Below are 25625 nucleotides of genomic sequence, written 5' to 3' on the forward strand. Positions count from 1 at the left end.
AGTGTGAAACCTGAAGCTGTGTGTCCTCCCTGAGCCTCAGTTTTGACATCTGCGCAATGGCCCTGTAACTTTTGGTGGTTCCTTGGAGAGCAATAAATACCACCATTCAGTTTCTTCAATCCCAGACTCAGGAGTCAGCCTTGGTAGCACACACCCCCCTCCACACCGTCGTCCTCTTTGGACTGATGGCTGCTTTTACTTTGAAGTAACTGTTCCCCGTCTCCACCTCTTCTTTTCAGATGCCACCCTCCTAATCCACGTCATCATCACATCTCCCGTGGATTGTGCTGGGAACCCCTGCCTTTTTTTTTTTTTTCTAGTCCACTTTCCACTCAGGGGCCACATTAACCTGTACGTGTGGGAAGCCAATCGCGTCAGCTCCTTTCCTAAAATTCCTCAGTCATTTCCCATTATATTCGGAATAAAACCCAACCGCCTCTTCAAGTCCTACGAAGCTGCACAGTTGGACCCCAGTTACCCCCACATCTTGAACATTTCTCCACTTGCTCCACCTTCTCTGACCTTCCCCTGAGTGTGGAGCGCGCCATGGTGAGTCTAACATCAAGCCTCGTCACTGACAAGATGCCACTGCTGGAGAAGACTCCCATGAGGCAGGTCCCCACCCACAAGGCAGAACTTGGCTGCTACGTCATCCCTGCCTGTCCCGATCACTCTGTCTATGTAGTCCCTCCCGCTTCAGCCCCATCTCAGTTCTTCCTTCTTTGCCTAAGAACTTACTATCATCTAAATATCCTTCCTGCTTTGCGTGTTACGGCTCGTCTCTTCCCACTCAGCCTCTAATCTGCCTGGTAGGAGATGGCCCTTCTCTGTCTTATGCACAGCGATAATCTAGCATCAAATGCTCTCAGCAGATAATGGGCACTTGAGAAACGCTTGTTGAGTGTGTTGAATGACTATTTTGTGTGAATAATGGCCGAGGCCCCGTGTCTCCTACTGGGCTAGCGCATTGACTTCCCCATAGATGCACGGGCTTGTATGTGAGTGGAGTGGTCTTCTGCCGTGGTCAGACAGCTTTCCTAGAGGGCCCCCGACAAAGGGATGGATTGCATCTGCACGCGGACGGAAAGGGTAAATACATATTCCTTTTCCCGCCGGTGACGCTCCTCCGCTTCCTGCATCAGCTCCTGAGCCTGCTCGAGTTTCGCGTCCACCAGCTTCTGCTGCAGCTCTCGGTGCTTAAATATCTTGTCCAGATGCTGAGGGAAGAGGACGCAGAAAAGCCAGGCTTAGGATCATTGCTTAGAAATGCAGAAATGGAAAGCGACTCCCACGAATACAGATTTCCTAGTTTTCAACATTCTAAGGAACAAACACTCAGGGCCTCACTGAAGACTTTATATTAAAGCCATAAATCGGTGAGAGCCACCCCACACACACACACACTTTGTACTATTCAGAGGGAGCTTCAGAAGGTGGAGGTGCCAGAGGTCACCAGCACTGATGCCTAAAGGCACCAACATGATTTTTCTCAATTTGGTAGCCAGTTGGTATGAAGATATTCATTAGACTAGACCTCCCAGACAATACTCCAATGTACTCAGCTTGGTATTATGGCCCTTTTCATGACTGTACAACCTCATTTGCAGGGGGGTGGAGAGGGGGGGATGGGGTTTAGACAGGGTTTCTCTGTGTAGTTTTGGTGCCTGTCCTGGATTTCGCTCTATAGACCAGACTGGCCTCGAACTCACAGAGATCCACCTGGCTCTGCCTCCTGAGTGCTGGGATTAAAGGCATGCACCACCACCGCCCAGCTGACTGTACAACCTCTTTTAACCATAAAAATGAATATAATGTGTCATGGTGAATTCTCTGTGTACCTTCTCAAGAGTTGTAACAAAGCCTTGGAGTACCAGCATGTAGTCCCTAGATGTGTGGGACCGAGGCCCAGGCCCCTGAGTGCTTCGCTGACTTTGTTTGATGCTAATGTAGTTTGGATCTGAATGTCCCCCCAAAAGGCCCAAATGTGAAATGCTTAATATCCAGCCTGACACTATTGGGATTTGGTAGAAAATTCTAGAGGCGGGGCTTGCCAGGAGACCCTCTAGTCTTTGGCAGTTGGTAACCTCCCTTTCCAGCTCCCATGAAGTGAGCAGCTTGGCATCGCCACACCTCCACACCTCTCTCACCATGATGATGTGCTGCTTTGCTATAGGCCCCCAAAGTGATGGGGTCACTTGCTTCACATCTGTGAGCCAGAGCAAACCCTTTTCTTGATGAGCTGAGTGTCTCAAGTATTTCTTAGAGTAAAGGAAAGCTGAGGAAAAGAGAGCTGAAATGACCTGGGCTCATTGATGAGCTGATAAGCAGTCATCCTCTGGCCTCCATATCTGGACCTCTCCACCTCTGTTTCAAGGGTGTCTTGACTGATAGGATGCCCCATCAGAAAGGAGACCTGTGAAATACTGGATTGGGCTTTACACAGAACCAGTGCTGGGAATGTCCAACTGGTATTCCAGGCCATTCCCGGCTGAGCTTTCTCTGAGGAGAACAGACATTTTCCCTTTGGCTCTTTCTTTCTTCTTTGCTCTTGGATCCTGGATGGAATTGAACCTTGTGAGAAGAGATGGTAGCTAGGCGTTATGGCTTGCTGTGAGGGCTTTTCTTATTTACCTAACTGATGTTACCATGTGCTGCTGACTCTAATATTGTTTTCTTGATAAAATCTTAACATATTGACAACCCAACTGCTTGTTGTCTCATTAATGTAAAATACTGAAAATGAAAATCTTTGTGACCAGAAGTAATACCATCTCCAGGCCACTGCTCTCATACATAAAATGTGGAAAAGGTACTGTAGTGGCCAATATTGATGGTTAGATGGGGTCCAGAATCAATGGCAGAAAAGCCTCTGTGCAAGCCTATGAGGGACTGTCTGCATTTGGTTAACTTCTGGGCTTGCCTGTGAGGGACTGTATATATTTGGTTAACTTCTGGGCTTGCCTGTGAGGGACTGTTTACATTTGGTTAACTTCTGGGCTTGCCTGTGAGGGACTGTCTACATTTGGTTAACCTCTGGGCATGGCTGTGAGGGATTATCTAGACTGGATAGGTTGATTGAGGTGGGAAGACTCACCTTAATTGTGAATTGTGCCATTTCATGGCCTGGGCCCCTGGACTGAATGAAGATAAGAGACTGAGCTGAGCATGAGAATCCATTATTCTCTGTTTCCTATCTGTGGACCCAGTGGTAACCAGCTGGCTTCCTGTTCTGGTCACAATGCCTTCCCCTCCCACTACCATGCCATGATGGAATAATCCTTCAGAGCGGTAAGCCAGAATTTACCCTTCTTTCCTTATATAGTTGCTTGTTAGGTATTTGGTCACAACAACATATAAAGTGACTTATATAGATAGCGTTTTCTGTTTGATAGTAAAGTTGATAGTAAAGTATACTACCTAATACATTGCTTGACACAAATTAGGCACTAAATAAATTATATTATAATTATTACATTATTAATACTAGTATCAGCTTGTTAACTGAGATGACATGGGGATCCTAATGAAGAGAGCAGAATTATCTTTTGTCTTCATGGAAAGGATTTTTAAAGGACCAAAGTATTGTGTGAGATAACTCTGCCCACAGCCTACCATTTTAGGTTTACTGCTTTTATTTTGAAGTGAGTTCAGCCAGGTGTTTTGTAGGAGTCTCTGTTTTTATTTTGGTTAGTAAAAGAAACCCAGTCTTAACTATTAATCGGTTTGAGAGGGCTGGCCATGAATTGTTTCTTTTGTTTGTTTGTTTTGTTTTTTTGAGACAGGGTTTCTCTGTGTAGCTTTGCCACTCCATAGCCCACGCTGGTCTCGAACTCACAGAGATCCGCCTGGCTCTGCCTCCTGAGGGCTGGGATTAAAGGTGTGCGCCACCACCGCCCGGCCATGAATTGTTTCTTAACCAAGTTCTTCACTTCTACAGCCCAGATCTGGGCCTGTGTACAGTTCTGCGAGCTGTCTGATGTGGTGCTCACCTCTTCTCTGAGCTCGTACTGGTCGATGATGCTTTTCAGTTTTTCGGCGAGCTCTGTGTTCTCCTGGCAGAGCTTCATATTCCGCTCACTCTGTTGCTCTATCTGAGTCTGGATATCTGTCAGGGTAGTCTGAAAATGACTCGTGATCTCTTTCCTCTTCTCTTCCTCCTCTCGTGCCCGCTGGAGGGTTTCCTCCTGTGGATGAAGAGCAGAACATTTTGTGCTGGTTTAGAAGTGCCATGGTTTGGAGAACTTGGGGTAAGGGGCAGTGTGCAGAGTAAGTGGGATGTTTCTTTTCAGCTCTCCACAGCTAAAGTTGCCCAATCCCCAAATAAATGAATGAACAGGGTTTCGGCTGTGAGTGCCGTCCCAGGCAGTGGCTGTGCTCAGTGAGCAGGCTTCCTTTAAAATGGCAGTGGCCTGCTGAGTGAATGGCCGGCAGTGACTTCTGACAGACAGTCACATAGTCACACAACTTTGATCTCTTAGATGTGGCCTGGAAAAAAGGATTTACCCAGTGGTGGGACACAGATCATGAGTTGTTTGTCTGGTGTGTGTGTGTGTGTGTGTGTGTGTGTGTGTGTGTGTGTGTGCACTATGGGGTGGAAAGCAATAGGTGTAATATCACTCTATGAAACCATGGAATACTAACCACATAGTTGTATCACCCAGATTTTTATAAGAATAAGTGAGCATAATACAAATTGTTTTTCTTTCTTTTAGGTTTTAGTTCTCTCTCTCTCTCTCTCTGTGTGTGTGTGTGTGTGTGTGTGTGTGTGTGTGTGTGTGTGTGTGTGTGAAACTGGAGTTATAGGTGACTGTCAGAAGCCTCACATGGATGCTGGGAACTGAACTTGGGCCCCAAGCAAGTGCCCATAATAAGAAAAATATATTATCAGGAAGCTTTAATACAGCATTCAAAAATATAAAGGGAATCTTCCCAAATACACTGGATATTTTGTTTCTGGACAGAACAATTATTTTATGTGTCCCCTGGGATAATTAAAATACTTGCAGTATAAACTTTGAATTAGAAGGCAGTAAGTTTGAAATCTCCTTAACTCTAAAATGGTAACAATGAAACATGTTACCACCCACCTTTCCACTTGTTACCATCAAGGAATTGGCAGTTTGCTTTTATATTATTTCTGTTCTCTTTTCTCTTACATCAAAACTCTACATTCATTGCTAACCACTAATCATGTGCCCAGATTCCTCTGTCTACATCAAGAGTTAGCTGTGTTGTAATTAATTGTTCTTTTCACTCTTTTAGAATAAAGGGTTTGCTCTTGCTATATTATCCCAAAGATAGACATGTTTACACTGTTGAGAGATGATACACACATTTTCGGATTCCTTTCAGCCCTGGTTAATTGTTAATAAGAAAGCTTGCTTCGTTGTTGGCAAGTAAAATTACCCTGCATTTAGTTGCCTACCAACTTCAGATTATGTAACAGGATTTAAAAAGAGAGAATTATTTTAGCAGAAGTAATTGCACAAGTCTTTATTAGGATAGAACAATATGATCAAAACAAAAACTGATCTGGAAAAATATATGCTCTGGAAGTATTTTCATTTATCGCTCATTTCCATCTTTCCTACATAATATCAACACATTGCCTAACTTGTTGGCCATCAGAATTGTAATTTCATCATACTGTGGCTTCTCAGAGATATTATGAAAGATACTTCCTAAAGACTATTTGAGATACTATTTATCTTTGTATACCAATTCTTAGTACATGTATCACTAAAAATGATTGCAGCTATCAGTTAAAGAGTAACTGAACGTACCTGTCAGAGTGATTGTCACCTCCTTGCTCCTGATATACTTACAAGTCCCCAAATTATGAGTTATTGAACTACAGACCACGATCTTAATTTCATGTTCATTTATGAAGATTCCATGTGTGAGTAGGAAAAAAACCATGTCATGCTCTTGAGAAAGTTTGAGATTTTTCCAGATCTTAGTAACATGTGTCAAGCCACTCACTTCTGGCTTATGAAATGGCAGCTTGAAGTTTGTACTACATGACCTCCCCCTCTCCCCTTGAAGAGGAGGAAGAGTACAAGGTCTTGTAAGGTAGTCCAGACTGTCTTTGAACTTGTGACCCTCCTGCCCCATCCTCCCAAATAACAACAATCCTAGCTATGTTGTTATTTCAACTAGGCAAAAAATAGTGTCGCTAAATGTCATGAAATTGAGTCCATTGATAAATAATATGCTACGACTTGGACAATGTCTGAGATAATTTTTCAAATTAATCAAGTATGTGTGCAAAGTGGAAATAACTAAGACAAACAAGACTGAGAGACAAAAGCTGAAAACAGCTTTGCAAGCAACGTTGTGTGTCTTAAAACTGATGCCGTGTCTGGCACATAATCCATAGGTATTCAGTAAATGTTTATTTAAATGATTAATACATTATTAACTTGTGTACAGACACATGAGTAGCTTGGGCGGGATGATTTCTATAGTCCTTTTCACATTAAAATTCCTTGATATTCTATTAACAATTACCACTTATTTCTTTACCAAAATCGTGTACCCTAAGCCACCTACCCACATTGTACTAGAAAGTTCTCTTTCAGTATAGTTTCAGGCTCGAATTTACTCCTTTAAGTACTTGTAGGAGTTGCAAAACAGGTACCTGGCCCAGACCTTCACTGGCCTTTTTTTAAACTATCCTAAATTGTTAAGGCTTGTGTTTGTGTTTCACTCACTGAGAAAAAACAAACTTTATGAGGAATATAAGTTAAAATGTATGGTGGTGGAGAGCCCTGACTACGCATTCTTTTTTCCATGTGTTCCCAAGCTCCTAAAGCATGGGCTTTAGAGACAGGTACTGAGGCTGCCCTACTAGCTTGGACAAAGAAGGCCATGCCAAGTTTAGTCTTCTACAAATAACATCTGTGGACTCTGGAGGCCAATTGGTACTTGATGTAATAATGTAAGTTTCTCACTCTTTCCCCTTTTAAACAGATTTTAGTTTGTAGGAAGACTTGGAAACAGAATGAGATGTGTTAAACTTCCCTCGAACATCTACCATCTTGCAGATAAGAACAAGAGTGTGAAATTCTGGGAAACTGTATAACCACTGAAAGATGAGAGGGAAGTTCCAAGAAAAGAGTCAGAGAGGGAGGAAAACCTGAGTTCTGTGGAGAAAATTCTCCAGTCTCTGAACAACATTGATCTACACTTCTGCAGAATGGACATGAAGCAGTCCAGCTAAGGAAAAAATTGAATGGACATTTGGTTCTAAGAGACAAAAATTTGTAGTTAAAGCTAACCATATTAACTGAATTACAACTCAATATTTTTCAGAAGAGTATAGTTAGGGTTTAGATATGTACTGTACACTCCAAAAGCTTGTGTCTTGAAGATATGTCCCTCAGACGACTGGGTTTTGAGAAGTGATTCTACCGTGATGGTGCTAATTTCATCAGTGGATTAGTCCACGGATGCCTTTGTAGCTGAATCAGTTGTTCAGAAGTGGGGCTTAGTTGGAGGAAGTAGGCTCCTGGTGCGTGCTTTTGATGGCTCTATCTTGTCTCTAGAGCCCTTTTCTGGGTCTTTCTGCTTCCTTGCCACCTTAAGGTGAACAACTTTCTCATCATGTGCTCCTGATGGTAATGTTCTTCATCATGGCCCAGAAACAAGCATCAAGTGACCATGGACTGAAGTCTCTGAACCTGTAAGCCAAGTTAACCTTCTCCTCTTGTAAGTTGATTTCTGTGAGGTGTTTTAATAGCATTGGAAGGTCAAATAACATAATAATGGAATCTAGAGTCTCCACATTGTCATATCATCTAGGATATTGTTGGCAATGACCTGTCATATGAAAACCCTACCCAAAAGTTGGCACAGTATCAAAAGAAAGACAGTAAGCAAATAAACAGCTTGTTCTACAATGGCCCAGATGGGAAAATAACAGGAAAGAATTAAAAAATGGGTGTTATAATTCTGCTCAGTGATGTAAAGGAAAATATTATCACAATGAGTTAGAAACAGGAAGTCTCAGACAAGAAAAACAATCTATTAAATAAGCAGGAGTCCTGGAATTTAAAACTCTGTAATTAGACATTTAGAAATCACTCTGTGGACCCAGAGCATAACAGAGATAACAAAGAAAGGATGTGAAGTGGTCTGATGAGAAGATTGAGGAAGGCTTGAAGGGAGCTGTGAGACAGTCACAAGGTTAACATGCATGCAATTGGACTCTCGGGGAAGGGGAAGGAGGAGAGCATGAATTAACAAATATATTTGAAGAAATAACGCTTGAAAAAATTCCAAGTTTGGTAAAAAACAAAAAAAAGCATACAGATACATAAAGCTCAGCAAATACCAGATGAAACATATGTAAAGAAAACCTTTAGGGATTGGAGAGATAGCTCAGTGGTTAAGAGCACTGTCTGCTCTTATAGAGGTAGATCTTAGTTCCCAATACCCACAGGGCAGTTCACAACCATCTGTAATCCCAGCTTCAAGGGATCCATCACCCTTTACTGACCTCTGTAGGTACCACATACTTACATACATGAGGGGAAACACTCACAGCATTTTTTAACGTTAAAAATAAAGAAAGCCATCAGTAGATATAAAGATTCTAAAAGTAAAAAATCACTAGAAAGTCTTTGAGAATGGCCACAGAAAAATGACATGTCATATGAGGAGAAGCAGCTCAGGTTTCTGCTGTCATCAGAATTATGGAGGTCAGGATAAAATGGAAGATCCATAAACAGATCCCATCAGCGGACAACTTCAATATCCAGTAATTACCGTTCTCAATTGGAAGACGGGAATAATGACTAGCTAAAAGGCATCTTAAAGATAAAGGCTGACTAAGAGAATGGATTGCCAACCGAGCTGGACTCCAACAGACCCTAACGGGGAGCTCTTTAGGCTGAGAGGAAATGGTGCCAGACAGGACGCTTAAGTTTTAGGCCAAATAAAAAAGACATCAGGAAAGTCCAGTATCTGGGAAAAGATAAAAGGCAGTTTTCCTTTTCATTTTTCAAGAAATACAGATGATAGTAAAGACAAAAAAACATTTTTTGAATGTGAATTGTCATCTCATGGGCTTTGTAAGTTCATAAAATTGTATCTTAAAGATACAATTCTAGCTTAAAGATAGAAATAATTGGACTTACTTAGCTTTAGTGTTTTTACATATATGATGCGGTATAATATTAACTCTATATAGACTAGGCATTTAACTAAAAATGTTGATTGTAACCATAGATTAACCACTGTAAATAATGTAAAGAGGTATAATTTTAAAATCTGGGAGATAAATTAAAAATGTAATTTAAAGAATCTTCAAATTGGAAGGTATGAAAAAGTAGAGGAGCAGAAGACAGAGAGAGAGAGAGAGAGAGAGAGACAGAGAGAGAGAGAGAGAGAGAGAGAGAGAGAGAGAGAGAGAGGTGAAACATGTTGTAAACAAGCAAACATGGTACCCACTGCTTAATACACTCGTATCAGTCATTACTTTTATGTGTTAATGGACTGGCACCCCAGTTAGAGGCAGATACTGTGCCTATGAAAAGAATCAATAGACAGCTTTATCCTGTCTTTATGAGCTGTGTTTGTAGACCCACATGGGAAATGAGTAGATAAAAAGAGATATACTGTGCAAACAAGCAAACAAAAAAGGAAGAAAACTTCAGGCGATGTATCGATGTCAAATAAAGTAAATATCAAGATAAAGCTTATTACCAGGGGATGCTCATGATGATAAAATGACCAGTTATTCAAAAAGACAGAAGGTGAACGTGACTAAAACTAACATCAGTGCTTCAAGAAACAAAAACTGATGTATTTGAAAGAAGTAAACCGTTCTACAATTAATACTGGGATTATACTGACAGTTCCGAAGCTAGTTGTTGCTTATGGAATAACTGCATACACTGGTTTTTCATCAAGAGGGAATATACATGATAGGCTCTACAAATTCAATATGACCCAGCCCATGGGTAAATAATCAAAGATAGGTTAGTATTTTGAATTTGAATTCTTACTTTGACACCTCAAATATTCGTGGCTTTAAATGACTAATTAGAATCACTGAGTTCCCTTGTCAGTAGAGATCCGAACTCTCAGAAGGCCATTGTGCAGATCAAATGACATAACACGCAGAGTCCTAAAGGGTCTTCTCCCCTGGCATCTTTTCAATGACACATTCCCCACCCCATCTGGTTTAATTTCCGTTTCTTCCCTGTGTGACCTTGTAGAAGGACCGGAGTCTTTTGTAAACACAAAACACTACCCCATGAGTTGAAGATGATGCTCCCGTCTCCAGGTCCCCATCTAACCTGGACTTCTGGTTGTTCCTAGTACAATCGTTGAAGAAAGTCCAGATGCCCATCCTCTGGGACTTGCAGTGTGAGATTCACAATTCATTGAACTGGCTTCGCATTTCCCAAACATGACAGGATAATTGAGCAATGAGGAACCACACTATCTTTTCCTGCTCACCAAAGTAGTTAATGATTTTAATGATTTTAATGTTTTTTTTTTTTTTTAAGTATCTCCTTGTAAACACATATAGTAATAACTTCCTTGCAGGAATATTGTCTGATTAACTACTGTGTGTCTCCAGCTTTGGAATCTACCACTGGAAAGGGGACTGTAGATGCAAATGGACTTATTTGGAAGAACCCTACATCTTACTTTTGAATGGAGCTGGTAATCAAATTAAATAAACTGCTAGGGACCCATGCTGTAACTAATGAAACCCATGCAGACATAATGAAGTGATCAGTCTATTATTTTTAAATTGAGTAATTAAGTCTTAAAGAGCTCTTCAGTGTTTTTCTAAAGTAGCTTCTTAGACAATTATTGACATTTTGGCTCTCCACTTCACGTTAGCATGTCAATTAGCTTTGTGTCTATGCCCTGTCATGTAGAATTCATTGAATAAAAATATAAAACGTTGACTTTTTACAAATTTTTAAAGAGGAAACTAAGGGATGGAGAGATGGCTCAGAGGTTGAACACTGGTGCTCTCCCAGAGGACCTGGGTTCAATTCCCAGCACCCACATGGCAGAGCACAACTGTCTGTAATGCTAATTCCTGTGCTGCCTTCTGGCTTCCTCAGGCACCAGGAACACATGTGATGCACAGACATACGTACATGCTGGAGAAATACCCAAACACATAAAGTAAAAATAAAAGGAATTAAATAGTAAACGAAGGACTATCTAAACAACCAATCAATCAAAACAAACAAAAAAACCTCAACCCAACCAGCAAGGAAGAGGCATGACATTTATTTTACTTTAGCCTGTACTGCTGTCTTGTGTAATTACCTTGCACGTGAAATCTCATTTAGTTTTTCCCTTCCGACCATACAATCAGATGGTGGGGGAACGACTCATGGAGATTAAAAACTTGAAGATCACAAATGAGCAAGTGGCATCACTGGTATCTGATTTCCCTGCTCTCTGGTGGTAACCTATGCTTTCTGCAGGTAGCAGAGGCCTGTGTCTGTGCAGCCCGCTGAGAACCGTGTCATTCCAAGCCAGGGTGCCGCCTACCTTCAGTGTCTTGTTGTGCCTCTGCAGCTCCCGGCACAGACTCTCCAGTTTGCTCCGAGCCAGGATGGCTCGGTTGTGTTCGCTCTGCAGCTGGTCCCTCTCCCTCTGGGTCTGTGCCTGCTGCTTCCGCAGGAGTCTTAGTTTCTTTTGCTCCGCGCGATGCTCATCCAGCTAGACGTGGGGGTGTAAGCAGCGAAGAAATCACAGGAATGTCTCCGAGGCTCACAAAAAAAAAGAAGCTAAGACAAAATACTTTCTGTATGGTTGTTTGGAACTATTTCCATCATTATCTGCCACTCCTGGATCATGTATAGATATAGTTTGTAGAGTATGACATATATATATATATATATATATATATATATATATATATATATGATTTTTACATAACTATTACTTTTATTAGCCTCTTCTTTGACTTATTTTTAATGTTATGCAATGTTTTCTTTGTTCCTGTCTAATGATGTCATCTAGTGCTATCCAAAAAAGAAAGATAGGCTTGAGAATCTGGGAACCGCTAGAGTTTATGGCAGCATCCTGTATGCAGACCTGAAGACCATGGCCAACACTTTGTTTGCTTGGCTCACATTTCATTCTCATAACTCTGTCTGAAAATAAGCTAACGGTGACATTTTTAAAAATTGGAAAGAGAAAAACGGCCCCCTGGTAAACAGAAGATGGAGTTATCTTATTTATAATTTGGGACTTTAGATGTGGACCCTCTGGGTATGAGAAAGCATAATACCCAAACACAGAGGCCTTGATGGTGATGGTTTTTTACCAAAGCATTAGAAATAGCCACAGCACAACAGAGTGGCACAAAAGACAAATATTTATAACATTCCCTGCTGCCCAGCTCTGTCCCCAACCTCTCTGTGCCTACAGTAAAGACATCACGACCCTTGTTTCTGGCAATCCAGATGCACTTTATTCCCATACTGTCCATGTTGGGATGCTAAAATATGAGTATAGGATTGCCAGATATGAAACCAGATACTTAAGTAAATAGCAATTTCATATATTAAGGAATAATTTTAGTATCAGTATATATTCCAAATATTGAATGGGCCATATTTTTACCAAAAAAATTGTTCACTATATAAAATGTAAAGTTAATTGGATCTTTTGTCTTTATTTGCTAAATCTGGTAACATTATCATAAGATCTTAATTCTAATGGAAGAAGCATGGGAAACAGCCTCCAGAAGCCACCAGAGAGAGACCAGTAGACCAATGTCAGTCTGAACATCAGTGAGGCCATAGGCAAGCAGCAGACTTTGGTCTGGAGTTGTTTACTCTACTGAACTTGGTTTCTTCAGTGCCTGGCTGTTGCTTAAGGCAGGAAGGAGCTGGTTCTATTAATAGCCATATTGGCTAAGAGCAAAGAAAATCTCTAGGGAGCCAGTGGGTGCTTCTAGATGCCAGGTGTTCCTGGTGCCTCACAGAGCCTAACGGAAATGGATATACATTCCACGAGGATCTTGACCACATCTCAGTTTCCCTGTTTTGTAAGTCTTTTTGTTTTTACCCTGAACTATTTGAAGATTGTCACACTTTCTTCAATATCTATCTTGTTTTATTTTTTTCTTCTACCATGTTGAATAACTATTAAAAACCCTCTTCAGATTGAGCCAAGAATGTGCCCATTTGATATTCTAAGTTTATACCCATGTGCAATTTCTACTTTTTAGAAATTAACCTTGGAAAAAGCGAACCATGTTACTAGAAATAATGATTGGCATTAACATCCTTCTTGAAAAGCCAGTGAGCCTGCATTATGCATTTCTTATGCTGACTTTTTCATTTTGTACCATAGTGATTAGACACGGTAAAATGTCCCTTGATTATAGCAAGAGTTTTCTTCCTTGAAATTGATGTATTGTTGTTGCCATTATAGACTAGACTTTACTTTTGAAGAATAAGTCATATATCAAAACTTTTCAGGTTCATCACTGTTGACAAAATGGGACATATTTTTGTATTGTGCAAAATCCTCCATATTATGGGCCCTCCAACCTGGGCCCCTCTCTCTACTGTGTGGCAGTAACATACCTAATTGTGACAAGCAGAAATATCTCCAGGCAGAGACACCTAGTGCTCCTTGGTGGACAAGACTGCAGCTTTCTTTGTGTGTCCTGAAGCAAATATATACTTTATGTGCTTTATAAGTTGGAAGACAAATGATTTATGTTTTACCGTATTTAATCTTTGGCTGTGTTATAAGATTGTGCACATTAAAATTTTAGCCAGATCTATTTTCCTTAGCTTTAAAATGAAAGACTCTGAGCTTCTTGCATTTTTTTAGTGTCTGGATGATTTTGTTTTCGAATAGTTCAGACTTCTGTGCTTATGTATGAATGCAAGGGTTTTTTATTTTTAATGAATGAAAGTAAGCATATTACGACCAAGTCAACCTCAGCCCAGAGCTGGCTGTGAGGTTCAACAATTCATAGAGGCACAGTTCTGGAAATTTGTAACAGGTATATAGGATTTTATCTGAAATTTCTTGTTCTTTCTTCTTTGCTAAGTTAAAAATTAAATAAAAGCACCATTATTGCCAATGGCTAAATTAGAATTGTATTAATGATTCGTCTTAAGTATATAGAAGTTGAGAAAATTTCCAGAAAATATATTCCTACGGCCATTTCTTAATGCAGTCATGAAGTATCCTTACTTATTAATGAACATGTCCTTATTTATTGATGAACACAATGGCGGATAGTATTACAGACTTCAGGCTCTGTGAGCATGAGTGAGCTAGAGTGGCAGTTTGAATTAAAGAATTGGAATTGACAATTTACTCCATATTAACCATTGTATTTCAGCATTTTCTATACTAATATCCTAATCAATGAGGGAGGAAATACGCTTTTATCTCCAAGTAAATAATTAAAATTTTTCTTCCCTGGAAAGGAAATGTAGTTGGTCTTTTGGGTCAGTTTTTGAGAATAATCTTTTAGGTCTTAAAGTTTGTTATAGAAGATAAGACAAATGCTATAAGGCTTGAACTGGCTTATCTCTGTTGGGGTGATTGTCTGGCTATAACGGTGAGTAGGGAATTTCCTGGGACCAGCATGAAGAGCCCTGGCTCTTGAAGAAATCTCCCTCAGACTGGTCCAGTGTACTGCTGTGGCCATGTAGCACTGTAAGACAGTGTCAGGTGCCAGTCAAAGATACTTCCTAGTCATGCCAAGTATGGTGCTAGGAAATGAACAGTAATGGCCTTGGTGTGTAGTAGTTTAGTGGGAGGGATGATGGACAGACAGTACAGAAAATACTGGGAAAAAAATATGAGTAAGTGAGAGTCATGTGGTGTACATGAGAGAATGCGGCCCAGATTTGGGGGAAAAGATCTTTGACTTCCAACTTATGTCACGCTAATTTAAATTGCTAATAGCCAATGTTAAATCGCTTTGTAATTTTCTACCCTTCCTTTGGCAGGCAACATGGCATAAAACTGAAAAACAAAGAAACCTTCATCCTATTTGATCCACTAATCCTATTCCTAGAATTTTTTCCTAAACTCATACTGGAGAGGGAACAAATCTGTAAAGGATGGCATTCACTGCAGCAGTGTTCTCTGAAGTGGGAGGACGCTGGCTCCCAAAGGAGTGAATCAGCACATAGAGTCGCTTAATGGAATGTGATACCATTTCAACAAAATGTGCTGATGCAGACTGAACTACACAGGCAGAAAGATGCCACATGAACAAAAACACAAAAACAAAACAACAACAACAGAAAAAAAAAAACCCTCGAAATATCAACTTGTCTGTGCCGTATGGCAGGAGCGACTCCATCTCTGGCTGCATAGAGCTGGAGAGGAGCAGGCAGGAAACCAGAACTTGTGTTTTAGATGATGGATTGGAGATAACGTTTTTGTGCCTTTGGAACTCTCACATCATCACGATGTGGTTTGTATGATTAAAAATAACTAAAAGCTAAGCAATCAGCTGAGCACTCAGGGTTTTAGAATTGTATTGTGTTGATGACATCACAATTCAGCATACCAGGGTGTGTCAAGACAGAAGGAAGGAAAGGACACATAGGGATTACAGGACTAGAGTCACTGAAAAACAAACCATCAACAGGCATGGAGTTTGTGGGCCTGATGCTTACCCAGTTTGGGAAGCTCTCCTAAAAACATCATTTAGACAGTGAAATTAGGCCCAAGGCCTCCTAGGGCGGGGAGAGCATGCTAGTAGCGTAGGTCCCCAAGTGGAGCATCCTTCGCTGTAAAATACATCTACCCGGGGAGGGGAGGTGGTTCAACTCCTGCCGGGAAGAAGTTCTGTGCTGTGTAGAGCCTCATTTACCTGTTGCTACTTCTCCAGAGGAGACAAATCAGTGACTTGCTTAAAGAGTACACACACACACACACACACACACACAGAGAGAGAGAGAGAGAGAGAGAGAGAGAGAGAGAGAGAGAGAGAGAGAGAGAGAGAGAGAGAGAGAGTTAAAAAGCAGCTTGCTATCTCGTTTCTGGGGGTAAAGGAGAGTGGTGCACAGAACTCAGATGTTTCTGTTCCCATTGCCTTTTCCTGCTCTTCTTAGTGAAGCAGGTGAGGCCTCATTGATACCAGAGCACTGTCCTCACCCAGCCCTTCCCTTTTCTCCACTGACCAATCACAGCACAGAAGAGGAGACAATGGCCTTCTGGAATTCTTGGATGGTTTGAAGTGGCTTCCCTTGCTCCCAGGACCCTACGTATGGAGAGTGAGGCTGTCTGTGGAGGACACAGAGCTGGACACTAAGCAACCCCAGAGATGACTTTGTCATTGTAGGGAAGGGGAAGAATGGGGACCAAAGAAGAGATCTGAAAAACTGCAGGCCAGACAAGAAAGTGCCATGAACTGTGGGATGGCATTGACTCCACTCTGAAGTTTCCTGTAGCCCTTGAGAACCATGAGTGTAGAAGCTGAATGAGAATTTAATATTCATTCATCTTTATAGAGACAGGGTTTTTTTTTTTTACTTTAAAGTTGACAAGAACTTTAAAATATCCATAGATTTAAATTATCTGTGCTCCTCTTTCTTGCTTGCCCAAAATTATGCACATAATTGAACACAGAGACCATGACCATTTTTTTCCTTTCTAGTTATGTCTCAGCTTTTCTTTTGCCTCAAAAATACTTTCCTTCTAGAATTCTGTGAATCTCATTTTGCTTGTTTATGATAACTAGCTGTGTCCTATAATGATGTCCATGAGAAGCTGCCATCTCCTCTTAGCGTTGACTAGAGCTGGGAGTTCCTGACAGAAAGAACTGATCAAAGATCTTACCAACTCAGCATACTTCTTGAATAAAAAATCAAGCTTTTCTTCGGCGGTTTGCAGCTTGTTCAGATTTTGCATTAGCAAGTTAGCTTCTTTGCCTTGAAAAGAAAATTTTAAAAATCAGTGTTGAGCTTGTCGTGGAGTGATAGTGGCTGCTATTCCCGACTGATCACTTGCAAATCAGGACCAACCTCTTGCAAATTAGGAACGATCTCAGCCAAACCATTAACTTCCCTGAGCCTCCCATACAGTTTTCTCTTCCTATCAGAAAGGATGACCCCTGCCTTTCAGAGTGGGGATGAATTCATGTGGTGCAGGGTCAAATTCATGGTAGAATTTCAATAAATGTTTGCTAAAACAGCAATCCCCAAATTTTCCATCACTCCCCCTTGTGTATCCTGAATATTTTAAAGGTAACTGTGTCACAGCACTGACTTTATGAAATGATAAATTGCCCATTTCCTGTGTCAACTAATAAAAAAGAAACAGAACAGCCAATCAGAATTCCTGATGAGCAAGAAACAGCCAGTGTCAGTACATGATGTTGCCAAGCAGAGCCTACTTATCCTGTCTTGTCTTGATACCTCCTCTTGAACCAATCCTCTCCTCTTTGCCGAGCCTATTCATCAAGCTTGGGTGAGAATAACTAATCATATTGCCTACCAGAGAATAAAAACCAATATGTAAGAGAAAAAGATCCAAACCTTGGAGATGTTTCACAGGTGTGTGTGTGTGTGTGTGTGTGTGTGTGTGTGTGTGTGTGTTCCATGACTTTGGGCTCAGCCTTCCCATGCAACCATTTCTTCTATCCAGACCTTAATCTCTCCTGGAAGCTTCATTTCTTTTTCTCCCCAGTTGGACATCAAGCTGTATTCTAAAATCATATGTTCCTGATTATTTAACAAAGAGATTTAGACTCCCCCCTATTTTCTCCTTCTGTCTCCTTTAGCTTTGTGTCTCTGTGGTGCTAGTTAGCCATCTGGCCAGTGTCAGGAGGGATGTCTGGGATGCTTGGGCCCACATTTACTACTGATTACATTTTTGCAAGCCATCCTGTCGAGGTGGAGGATTTCCCCCTTCCGCTCCTACCTGTGACAGCCGATGGGTCTACTCACGGTAAGGAGGTCAGGTCAATGAGGAGAGCCCATGTTTCCTGATACAAACAAGCTGAACAATGAGCATAACTTTGCAACCTTTTCCCTAAGAACTGACACTTCCCCAGGGCTAGAATACTTGCTTTCATCCTGGAGAAGCAGATCTGTCAGGAATTAGGACTGCCTTCAAAAGGCAGGGCAGGAGACACGCATATATACAATTACATTCGTCGTTCACTCATGACTCAATTCTAGTCGACACCTAAATGTTCTTATTTGTTAAATATGGCAAGCCTACATAGGATTACAGAGTCTTAGGTCTAGAAGGATCTTCAAAGACATCCAGGCTAGCCAATTCAATTTTCTAGATGAAATAGCCAAGGCCCAGAAAACACCAACCATACGTGATTCCTTTTGGCATTGCAAAGACTTTACTCCAAGGTGACTTGCTCTAAGCTCTCACTTGGAATTTGGGTTGTAGAGAAGTCTAGTGAAACAAAGGGGAATGTCTTTAGAAGAAAATGGCTTCCTTCCTAAAGTTTGGTCTGTCTTGGCCCAGTGAGTCAGTTCAGATCTGAGGCTGGCCTAAGCCAGGGGAGAAGGTGGTGGTGAGTGGGCCTCCGCCCAGCTCCTAGCTCTTCAAAGCCCTTGCCCAGTGTGCTGCCCTTGGCGGCTGATGACCACAATGCTTGCCTCTGCTGGGCATGTGCTTCCAGCTGCTCCTCTGGCAGCTTGGGTGATCCGCACTGGCCAGACCATCCTTTCACCCTTGACTTCAGAGCCGGGAACATAGGTTCGAATTTCTCTCCTGGGTCTTTTTTACCTATTAAAGGCAAGGAAGTGCTCTGTTCCTCAGGTTAGGGCCGGGGCCTATCGTAGTGTTTGGTCCATGACAAATGCTTAGTCACACTAGTAACAGAGTGAGATAAAGCCAGCTAGCAGATGCAGGTATCAGGCAAATCAAATGACAATGTGCTGGGTACGTAGAGGAAGGTAAACATTTACCCTCACCTGGAGATTCAGTGTGTGTGGGAAGACTTCTCGTGTTGAGCATGAATATATGAGGCCATTGCAAGTCTTACTGGAAAGGCAGAAATGAGTGACTCCGGTGTTTTCTTCTTCTCAAATGGTTTGTCTGTTTAAGTTGTATTTTCTGTAGCTAACAGAGGGTTTTGCTGTTCCTGTTGCATAATCTTCATGTTAACTGAGATCCCGTTCTGCTCTAGTAGTTTCCCGTTTTTTAATAGATGTTTATCTATCATTCCAGTGTATCAATACACCTTCAAAAATTGTTCCCAGCCTCAAAAGAAAATTCAAGACACTATAGAGAGGTGAGAATAGAATGCATCAGAGATGTTAGGTTTTAAACCTACATGGGTTCTGGGGGGCTAGGGTGCTGTGTAGGACACTCACGGAGGAGAGGAACAGACAGAGATGGACTCACTCTCCAAGAGAACTGTTATTGCATTTTCATGGAAACAGAGCCATGCGCTGGCATGTTAGCCGTAAGAGGAAAACCCGGCTTTACTCTAGAACATTTTATCAGGTGGGCATCATCTGCCTTCTCCCGGATGTACCATTCTGAAGGAAGCCTCACTGTGGGCATATGACTATCACAGTGCGAAGTGCTTTTGTTGGGAAGCTGTGTAAAGTTGAAGCACCTGTAGCACGAGGACAATACTGTGGCACTTGGCTGTGACCACCGGTGCAATTGTATTGCAGGATGAAGGAGCTGTTTTTACATAAAAGACATTTTCAAAATTGGCTTTTGTCCAGCATTTGGGAGAGAAATTAAAAACCTTAACTTTCAGACAACTGAAACAGCTGTAGAAATGTGAACCAGGATTTTTCTCCAGTACAGTGATGCTTGCTTTTACTAAATGTCTCGGTTGCTTGCAGAGATTCAATGTATCCCTAAACTTAGGCTTTTTCTCTTCCAAAGAGTTTCTTTTATTTTATTTTTGGTGGAGTGGGGTAAAATTTGTTCTTGTGTACCTGCTTGTACAATTCTGTATTTTCTTCTTCTTGTCCATGTATTGCAGAAGAGTGTGTCCTCTTTCAAATGTTACACCCAGAGTCATATTTTAATGTTAATTTTTGTTCTCCTAGTCATACAACTAAACATCAGTGAGTGTTAAACAAAGAATTTTTGAACAGGAATAGATATCTTTTCAGGAAAGAATCACATCTAGGGCTGAAGAGATGGCTCAGAGGTTAAGAGCACTGACTGTTCTTCCAGAGGTCCTGAGTTCAATTCCCAGCAACCACATGGTGGCTCACAACCATCTGTAATGAGATCTGGCACCCTCTTCTGTATATATAATAAATAAATCTTTGAAAAAATGGATATTTAAAAAAAAGAATCATATCTAACTAGGAGACCTAAGTTTTAGAACCCATACTTTTATCAACAAGTTGAGCAACTTAGTAGCCTCAGTTTCCCTGACTATCAAATTAAATTACTGAGTTGACTAAATGGCTCGGGAATCCAGTCTTTAAGGTCTGGTGTCTCCACAAGTGAAATGTCTTTAACCACGTATAGCCTGGTACAAATAGCAATCCAGGAGAAACGACAACATTGATGGGTCACATGTTTCGTCATCCTGGGATGTTGAGTGTGGATCGACATTTTCGGTTCGTACTCTCACCCTCACTGTCTCCTTGCACAGTCCCAGCATCTGATTGTTTTTCTTGGTTTTAAGACCACAATCAGTTTTGACAGTTCTACCCGGCCTGTGTTTTCTAGTCACAGCATCTTCCCTTAAGTTGATATTTTGTGCCTCTGGAATTTTAGCGACCGTAGTATAGCTGCATTTGGAACTTCAGCCTTTCACTCACTTAGACAATAGACCTGGGTTTCTCATGAGGGTCCGCTGGTGATGTATTTACACTACTAGTAATCATGAAGGAAATTCAGAAAGAATAAGAAGGTGTTAACGTGGACACTGTCTCCTGTGCTCAGCAGAGGGAACGAATCATTTTGCTCAAGACTTGTTTTCTCAAGCCCTGACTCTGTTTCTCTAACACCTGTCTCTACTCAATTCTGACCCAAGTTTCAGTTTCTCTGTGAACCTACTCATCCATCGTTAAGTTCCACCAATTCCTCTTCTCCTTGAGTTCCGTTGGTCTCTCATCCTTTCCTCAAGAAAATTTAGAAATTATGTCAAAACTTTGGGTTGGTGTACTCTCGGAATTTGTATAAATCAACCAGAAATGGATTAGACCATCTAGGGTGTGTGTGTGTGTGTGTGTGTGTGTGACTGTTCTAAGGAAGATGAGGAGAAGTGAATGGGTGTCTGAAGATGTTACAGAGTTAACTGTCTTTCTTTTGGGTTTCTTGGTGTATGTATTGAAACTTACCTGTAGTCAGGTGAGTGAAATATCCCATAACAAACCCGCTTCTCTGGCATATTTAGGATTTTTATTCAGAGGAACGGCAGCCCTATGCAGTCACAGGGATGCCTCTTATAAAAAGACAGTTACAAGTATCTGCTTTGGTAAATGGCAGATGCAGGCAGAGCCTTACCTTGTCTGGCAACCTCCCTCTGCCCAGGGAAGCTCTTTCCCCAGGAAGAAGCCTGCAGCCAAGACTCTATTACTTCTAAGGGAAGAAACAGTTTCTGAAGCTGGAGCACCCTTGTCTTCCACGACCTGCTTCCTGCTGAATTGTCATAGTGCCTTTGGCTGGCTTTATGTACACCAGTTCTGACTCTCTGTGCATGGCAGAGTTTTGACAAGTTCCGAATTTGATTTAAACACACAGCGATGTTTGTAGACAATACTGCAGCACCATGTCATTAACAAGTAGCCAAGAAGTTTCCTAAAGCCACTTGTAGGCAGCTAAGTTGGAAGTGGGTTTTGTGTGTAGGCTTGCCCGAAAATGTTGTTGTAACTATGAGTGTAGCTGAGACCGTACTGTGTGTAGAAGAATGTGTTAATGATATAGAGTGGGATAGCACAGAAAGGCCACCAGCCCACACATGCTGAGAGTTGGCCTCTGATGCACAAACAGAAAGTCTAGCCAAATGCATTGGACTGGCAGGGGGAAAAAGGAGTGTAATTTTTTTCCTCATTCTGAGAAACTGTCCTAATTTTTTGATAGTTGTAGATATTATACAGATTTATAAAATAATTCATGGGAGAGAATGCTCCAGTTGGTTGCCTTTGGTTTCCCCTCATTTTCTCCATAGTTTGTCCCTTATTACAGCCAATACACAGAAATCCCTATATAAATGGTTTAGGAATGATAGGCACAATGGGTCAGAGACATTCTGGGTCCTTAATGGGACAGTGCCAAGAGGCACGTCCGAGATGATTTGATTGGAGAAGTGAAAAAATTGTCCTTTAACACAGAAGGACGTTATAATAACTCCCAGCGCTTTAGAATGATTCAGCCTTGCATTTTGGGAGTGTGAAAACGTATTAAATGTTGTTGTGATCTTTATGTTGGGGGCGGTCATGTGTATTACTGGAAGGTATCATTAAACCCAGAAATCCCTTTCAGAATGAGTTTTATGCACACACTGGTGCCCTACTGTAATGTAGACTACTTGGGTTTACAGATAGAAATCTGTTGCTGGGGTGTGTGGAGTGTGAACGGTGTTCTGACTCGATCCCTTTGGTATTTCACTCCACACACTGTACAGATGAGCAAGGTGTGGGTTCTACCCTTGAGAACTCAGCCGTCTAGCATGGAAGCTGGAGAAAATGGAGACATGAGAGAGGTGATGCGAACAGAGTCTTTGACGTGAGTGTTTTAGTGGCAGTCACTAGTGGGGACGGACTGAGGAGTTTCCTAGGCATAGTAATATTTTTTCAGCCCTAGCTACAAAATCAGCATTTTCCCTTCTTTCATTCACAGTTATTGGTGCTACCAATCCCCCACGCTCTTCAAAAACATTTTCTCCTCTGCCTGTTTCTGCTCTATAACGGTTCGTGTGTCTCCTTTTTTCTCTGTACGGCGTCATTAACAAACAGTCATGAGACCAGTGAGGGGATGAGCCCAGGTATGTGTCTTCTGCCTCTCTTGACAGATGTAACCATATTTTTTGAGATCTGTTCTTAACCAAAAATATTTTATAATAAGTGACCTAATTCATGATTATTTTATCAATGAGCCATCCCTATTTATTATATTTTGCTTATTTACTAGGTTTGCTTTGAGTTTCCCGTTTACATTTCCCATTCATTTATTCATCCTTATGGCAAATATCCACTGAGCCTTTAATTTGTCAACTCCTGTCTTATACCACAGGCATCCAGTGATGTTCAAAACACATATGCACATTGTTCTTTAGATTGAAAAAAAAATTCAATTGGGAGTTAGATACATTAATCACATACTCTCCCCTGCCCCAAATGTATAATTTGAAATGCTCGTTAGTACTATGAAAAAGGACACATGGTACAATGCAGACCCAAAGAAGTTACCACTTTAGAATTGGGCTAAGAAATTGCCCTTTGGTTATGACTAAATGGTAAGTAGGAGTTTTATGCTCCAGAGGCTGGAAGGGTGGCTGGCAAAGTGGGCAGAGGTTTCTGGGTAGAGTGTGCACAGGCCTTTGGGGAAGAGAATGTGGAAAGTTCAAAGAACCAACATGGAAGGTGAGAATGACCACAGTAGCGTGGGGACAGGGATAGAAGGGTGAAGAAAGATGCTGGGGGACCCTGGGAAATGACATCAAGCTTAAACTGGTTAGGCTTAGATCAGTTTAAGGGGCTAAAAAATGTCTTAAGAATTCTGATGTTCTCTCTAAGAGCAGTGGGAAGCCCTGGGAGTAGAGTAGATAGGCATCGTGTTAAAACTTTTACTTTAGTTTTATTTATTTTTTTAAAACACTTTTTTTAGATTTATTTATTATGTACACAGCATATATGACTGCAGGCCAGAAGAGGGCACCAGATCTCATGACAGATGGTTGTGAGCCACCATGTGGTTGCTGGGAATTGAACTCAGGACCTCAGCAGTCAGTGTTCTTAACCTCTGAGCCATCTCTCCAGCCCTACTTTAGTTTTATTTAAAGAATGGGCTAGGGCCAAATACAGCCCCAAAGGAGGCTATTATATTAATCCAAATGTATTAGCTATGACTTTCAGTGAAGTTAAACACATGGGGTAATTAAGAAGAAAGTCATATATTAGAACATAATACTTGCCTAATCCTTTTAGGATCTTCTTCTCCAGCTTCTGCTCTTTATTGCTGACAGGCTCTTTGGCTGCGGCTGGCTCTTCAGAAGCGGTGGGTTCTCTGTCTGTCTCTTCAAAGGTTTCTTCACAGTCTCCATCCTCGTTGTCCGGCGCCTCTGTGTTTTCGGGCTGCTCCTTTGTTTTAGCGGTGACCTGGGTCCCCGTGGGACTGGCAGCAGACCCATACAGGCTTATGATGTCTTCCAGTTGCCGGCTCAACTCTTCAGAGATGTCGTGGGTTCCCTTCTCAGGGTGTACACTTGTCTCCTGCTCTGGTGCTCCGAGTGAGGTTAAGGGCGGCTGGCCATCTTGCTTTCCCAGGCCATTGTGACTGAGTGAGGAGCTGTCCCCAGGAGATTTGGGCTGTTCAGCTGAGAGCTGTTTAGAGTGATTAGTCTCCATATGAGAGTGGTATCTAGTGGGAAGCACAGTTAGGTTGTATGTAATGAACCCACTTATAGATTAACGATAAAGGTATCTCTCAGGTAGGTACCAACTAATTTTGGTTTCTGTTGTAGAAAAAAAACGGACTTTCATATATCGCTGACACTAAAAATCAAGTCATGTTACTGTTGTATTTGGAGTGTAATCTTCACATTTTAGTAGTATCTCTTATCGCTGAAATCGTTTGAGTTAACTCATGGTATTGTTTTTTATGAATATATTTGTCAATTTGTATTAAGATTTTCATGTGTGGATTTCACAGTCCTCAGAAGTACATGCATATAGACATTCTCTTTCAAAGCTAAAATATTTAATACAAGAACCATTGTGCTTACTAAAAATTATTCATAATAGTTACATCCCTAAGCTACATTTTTTAAAAGTTTTTCAAGACAGTGTTTCTCTGTGTAACAGTCCTGGCTAACTTGGAACTCACTTTGTAGACCAGGCTGGCCTTGAACTCGAAGAGATCCACCTGCCTCTGCCTCCCAAGGGCTGGGATTAAAGGTATGTACCACCACTGGCCAGCCCTAACCTACTTGTTAATCTTTAAGTAAAAATTCAATTTGCATACTTTAATATAAACACATTATTAGGTAAAATCACTTTTCTGGTACTTTCTCCCTGATAACGAGCAACGTGCAATGACCAAGGAACAGAAACACTTTTTTTTTTTTGAGCTTCAGACTAGCATTAGTTTTGAATTAAAACGGGGAGTGAGGGATTGTATACATAAGTCAATAATATGGAAGAATGATGGTTCTGGAAAGTGTATTTTCACGTGTGTATATGTGTGTAGGTGTGGTCATACACACGTGTGTGTGCACATGTGGAGGACAGAGGAGGATGACAGGTGTCCTGCTCTGTCACTCTCCACCCTGTTCCTTTGATATAGGGTCTCACTGAACCTGTGCTAGGTTGGCAGCCAACAAGCCCCGGTTGTCTGCCCGTCTCTGTCCCTCACAGCACTGCAATTCCAGGTGCATGCACCCTTGGGTTGTTACACGGTCGTTAGGATCTGAACTCAAATCCTTGTGCGTGTAGAGTAAGGGTTCTTACCCACTGAGCCGTCTCTCCAACCCACTTATAACACTA

General features: G+C 41.5%; 1 protein-coding gene across 1 annotated transcript in view; it reads right to left on the bottom strand.

Moving 5' to 3' along the window:
- Positions 1-24492, bottom strand: part of Txlnb (taxilin beta) — a 36152-nt gene extending 11660 nt beyond the window's left edge. The window contains exons 1-5 of the mRNA XM_059272713.1: positions 24056-24492; positions 16813-16904; positions 11530-11700; positions 3990-4184; positions 1098-1217 (exon numbers count right to left, since the gene is read on the bottom strand). Coding sequence (XP_059128696.1) covers positions 1098-1217; positions 3990-4184; positions 11530-11700; positions 16813-16904; positions 24056-24488 — 1011 coding nt within the window. The 5' untranslated portion in view covers positions 24489-24492. The remainder of the gene's footprint in view (positions 1-1097; positions 1218-3989; positions 4185-11529; positions 11701-16812; positions 16905-24055) is intronic.
- Positions 24493-25625: the final 1133 nt, after the last annotated feature.

Source organism: Peromyscus eremicus, chromosome 8b (genome assembly GCF_949786415.1).
Source record: "Peromyscus eremicus chromosome 8b, PerEre_H2_v1, whole genome shotgun sequence".
NCBI classification, from domain to species: Eukaryota; Metazoa; Chordata; class Mammalia; order Rodentia; family Cricetidae; genus Peromyscus; species Peromyscus eremicus.